We start from the raw sequence: 4,240 nt of genomic DNA on the forward strand, positions 1-4,240 counted from the left end.
TGTAGACAGAATGAAAAAGATGCAGATGTCCCCCATCTGGCACCAAAACAAAGAGGCACTCCTTCACAGAAATCCACATGGGATGTTCCTGGTGCCAAAGCTCCTGATCTCCATGCAAGGTGAATGAATGCCTTTGTTGGGGAGGGGTGTTGGGTCTCAATACTGATTCTTTTCTTTAACTTAGCTAAAACTTGCAACACAATTCTATCTCTGTTGAAATCAATGTTAGTTTTTCCATTGATTTTAATGGAAGATAGAGGAGATCAAGGCTCAAAATGCAGGAGTCTAAAAACTTCCTTATGAAGCACAACCCCTCTGCAAGGCAGCCCCTGCTCCTGATAGCAAGAAATGAATTCTGGTGGCATCTCTTCTTTTCTCCTCCTTCACGACAGGAGGGTCAGAGAGCTGCCAATATGGTGAATAAGCACACAGTTGCCATATGGAGTACAGCTATTTATAAAATTAGTCAGGAACCTGCCAGCCAGCCTGCTAAGTGTTGCAGGTAGATCCCAGTGCTGCAGGTACTCACTAGTTGTACACATAAAGCTATGAAAACATATACCCTGCCTCTATGAATATTTACAAGCACAACATTTTCATATCAATCCTCTAGAAGGGCTTTGTAAATACTGATTTTTTTCTCTTTAACTTAGCTAAACCTTACAACACAATTCTCTCACTGTTGAAATCAATGCTAGTTTTTCTATTGATTTTAATGGAAGATAGATGAGATTAAAGCTCAAAATGCAGGAGTCTAAAAACACAGACAGTTACAAAATATAGTGTGTTAAAAGGGGGTGGGGACTTGCTGTATGTCACCGGCTCCATGACATGCGTTTTATCCTCACAGTAAGTCCTGAGTAAAACAGGACTAAGTTACCACAGTTTAACTTTACCTCAACATGGGATAAAAGCATGTACACAAACCAGTTCCCTCAGAGCAGCTGATACACAGTAAGACCCCACTTCTTTTGACTCAGTTATTGGTTTGTTTGCTCATTATCATAATTTGATGCTTAGGCAAAGTAGTCTGATTTCCAGAGGTGCCCGAAAGCTTGCAATTCTGCATGTGTGAAAAGCTATTTTGATTAAGTACATACCTTCAAGCAACCCAACTTGAAAAATTTAGACAAAGCCTCAGCATAAGAGACAACAATTAGTTCTGAAAACAAATTATTAAAATAAACCATTTTGCAGTGCTCCAATATTACCAACAAAAAAAAAATCACCAATATTATGATTAAGAGTTGCAACTAAGGTAAACATTTCTAATAATAATTCTATAATTTCTAATATATTTAAAATATATTTCTAATATACGTTTTGTTTCTCATTTTAAACAATACATTTCTATGACTTCATAAGCTAAGGAATGAGTACAGAATTTAGGACTGTGGAAATTGCCTTTATTACACTAACGTCACATAATAATGTTTTAAAAGTCACTATATTGCATGTCGGATATTTTTTCTCAAAGGAAACTTTAATTTCCACAGCATAATCTGGCACCCCCACCTCTTGCTTTTCTGAGTTGTTATTCACTCTCACCCACACAGAAAAATTTCATCCTGTACTATGCATTTTTCTCACTATGCCCTAAAGTCACAATACAGCCTCTTACGCTTGATTTAGCATTTGAAAGCAGCCAGTGTCCAATCACAAGAATCAACAGAATGGGTATGACATCTGTTTCTGTATGACTTTCCCATATCTTAGTATTTGGAACATCATCCAGTTTATGCTATCACTGTCAAAAGATTTCTCCTGAAATAGGTTGTGACAAAACCCTAATTCAGATTCTATTGTCTAAAGATCTTCCCCAGGCTGTGTGCCTTTACTAAAAACCAGCATTATTAATCAAATTAATTTCCTATTGGAAGTGAATAGCCTGAGATGCCACTCCAGTTATTCAAGAGTAAGAACCATTACCTGGAACAATTCCTAGACTGTTACACACTGCCTGCATCTGGTTTGTTTTACTTTGTGTCAGATTTCCAAACCAGCATGAATTCAGTCAGTGCTAATATGTGAATCAGGGCAGAAAGTAACTAGCCTGGAAATGTCATTCAGTTGGAGAGAAACGTTTTAGCAAAGGTGATCTGTTATATTTTTTTTTATAGTGCATATTATCTTCCTGCAAATTTAGTCACCATCTCTCAAATATATACCAGCTGATTCAAAATCATAGCAATCATCATGCAGAAGTTCAAACATATACATGAATTAGCTAATTCACCAAAAACATCTGCATCCGGAAGAAAGTTTTATTTGGGTACTTAATGAATTACCATTTGCATAGGTGAAACATCCACATCATATCTTGCAATAGTAATTACTGTATATAGTTTAATCTGATGTTTCCAGCTGGTTACTAACTGGAAGGAATTCTTAGTTTATTGCATTATGTCAATAGTATCTAGTTCACATGTTGCTTTGGGATTTGGGCACATGAGAGATGCCAAGAAAAAGGAGGGAAGGAAAAAAAGAAAATAAGACCCCATTCCAGACCCATTCACCAAAGAAAGAGGAGCTTTGCCTTGTACATGAAAAGCTTGCAAACTTGAGCTTTGGTGCATGACCAATGGGAACAAGTTATTCAGTTGCAGACCCACTTTGGTCTTTAAAGGACTCCATAGCAAGCCTTTAAGAATCATGCCCCACCCATTCCATCCCCCTCAGCACATACTGAAAACCAGAAATTAGGCAAAGTGATTGGTTTAATGCTGCTCTAAACATACACCCAGATCTGTTCTCTGGCTTGGACATGCTTCTTGGTGTATATGCAAGGTAGCACTGATCTCACCATAATTTCGGCTTTGGCACAGGTATGATTGGGTGAGTTGTACTTCCTGGCCATGTTTTTGGGTTTACTGTGAAGCAATGCGAATGTCTCTTAACAACGTATGTGGGTAAACAAACACCTCAACAGGCCTTGGTCATTGTAACGTTGCACAAAGAGGCAGTTTCTACGGTAGTCAAGTTCCACACCTTATACAGTAAAATCACTGGTATTTGATAAAAGGCAGAAGCTTTTATTTTTCTTTCCAAAGCTCCAAATATATAGTAATTTAGCGTTGTTTCCATATTAGCAGGCTATATAAACATTTCACTACGCAGAAACACTTACTAATGACAAAAAAAATATTTCTTAAAGGAAAGTTTTATAAATTTAGATTTTCAAACATTTAAAATAATAAATCAAAGTAATATGAATTTTCATCTAAAACTGAATACTTACCTTCTCCACTTGGGTTGCTTCTTCACTTGTTACACTAGCTTTTCTCGACTCATTTTTCGTTCTGCTCAGCCTTCGGGATACTTTTTCTCTAAGTAACGTAGCATATCCAATATGTTCATAGATGGGGTTTGTGGTCATTTTGGAAATATACTCAGAAGCCTTTGTTTCTATATACAAGGTTATCAAGCCATCTGTTACCAAATCATGGATAGATTCAAACCTTTTCTCCCCCACAAAGTGCTTGCCATCATAGAATAACCTGTAGTTTAAGGTCTGATTACCAAACCTGCATCCAAAAAAGAAAAAAGGTGTGGGGAAAGAGAGAGAAAATACATCATACCATCACAATGAGGAGGTAATTTTGCTTAATATGTATATATTTTACATCCTGATATTTACATCTGGATCTGTCTGAATGAACCATATAGAACCCTTTTAGGTTCTAGATCTGACTGTAGAATTGAGGCCATTTACTAAATGTAGTGAGCAACATGACCCAAAAATCTGTGCACTTAAATCAACCTCTGCTTGTCTTGAGAGGACTGGCAGAGATGTGGATCTAATGGCTGGCAAAAGCCTAGGATGGTATGTGCTTTTCTGTGCTTTCTGTGTGACCATTTATGATGGATATAGTACATGGTTTTTAAAATTGCATTAAAAAGCAGCGATTATGAATGTTTAAGTGTGTTTAAAAATACCATATCAATCTTGGGTGCAATCTTGGCTTAATGACATACGGAGAGGTTTTTCAATTGATTTCATTGGGGCCAGGATTTCACCACAAATAGATATGTCTCTATATTTGGTTTGTTTCACAGACGGAAGCCTCTGTCAATGCAGGGCATGTTCACCGGTATATTTCCAGATGTGGCATGTGCATGCACGTGCAGAGTAGGCTTGTCATGGCTTGCTGCTGTAACAGTATAGATACACCCCTGGGCTAAGTATAGATAACCAAAAAGCCCAAGGCTGAATCGATTCAATATTTGCAAGTTAGTCTAA

At 37.3% G+C, this 4,240-nt stretch overlaps 1 protein-coding gene across 1 annotated transcript in view; it reads right to left on the minus strand.

Moving 5' to 3' along the window:
- The window catches only part of CHN2 (chimerin 2), a 95,044-nt gene extending 91,526 nt beyond the window's left edge, over positions 1-3,518 (minus strand). The window contains exon 1 of the mRNA XM_025198941.1: positions 3,239-3,518. Within this exon, the coding sequence (XP_025054726.1) occupies positions 3,239-3,376 (138 nt within the window). The 5' untranslated portion in view covers positions 3,377-3,518. The remainder of the gene's footprint in view (positions 1-3,238) is intronic.
- Positions 3,519-4,240: the final 722 nt, after the last annotated feature.

The sequence above is a fragment of the Alligator sinensis genome, unplaced genomic scaffold (assembly GCF_000455745.1).
Source record: "Alligator sinensis unplaced genomic scaffold, ASM45574v1 scaffold29_1, whole genome shotgun sequence".
Classification (NCBI taxonomy): domain Eukaryota; kingdom Metazoa; phylum Chordata; order Crocodylia; family Alligatoridae; genus Alligator; species Alligator sinensis.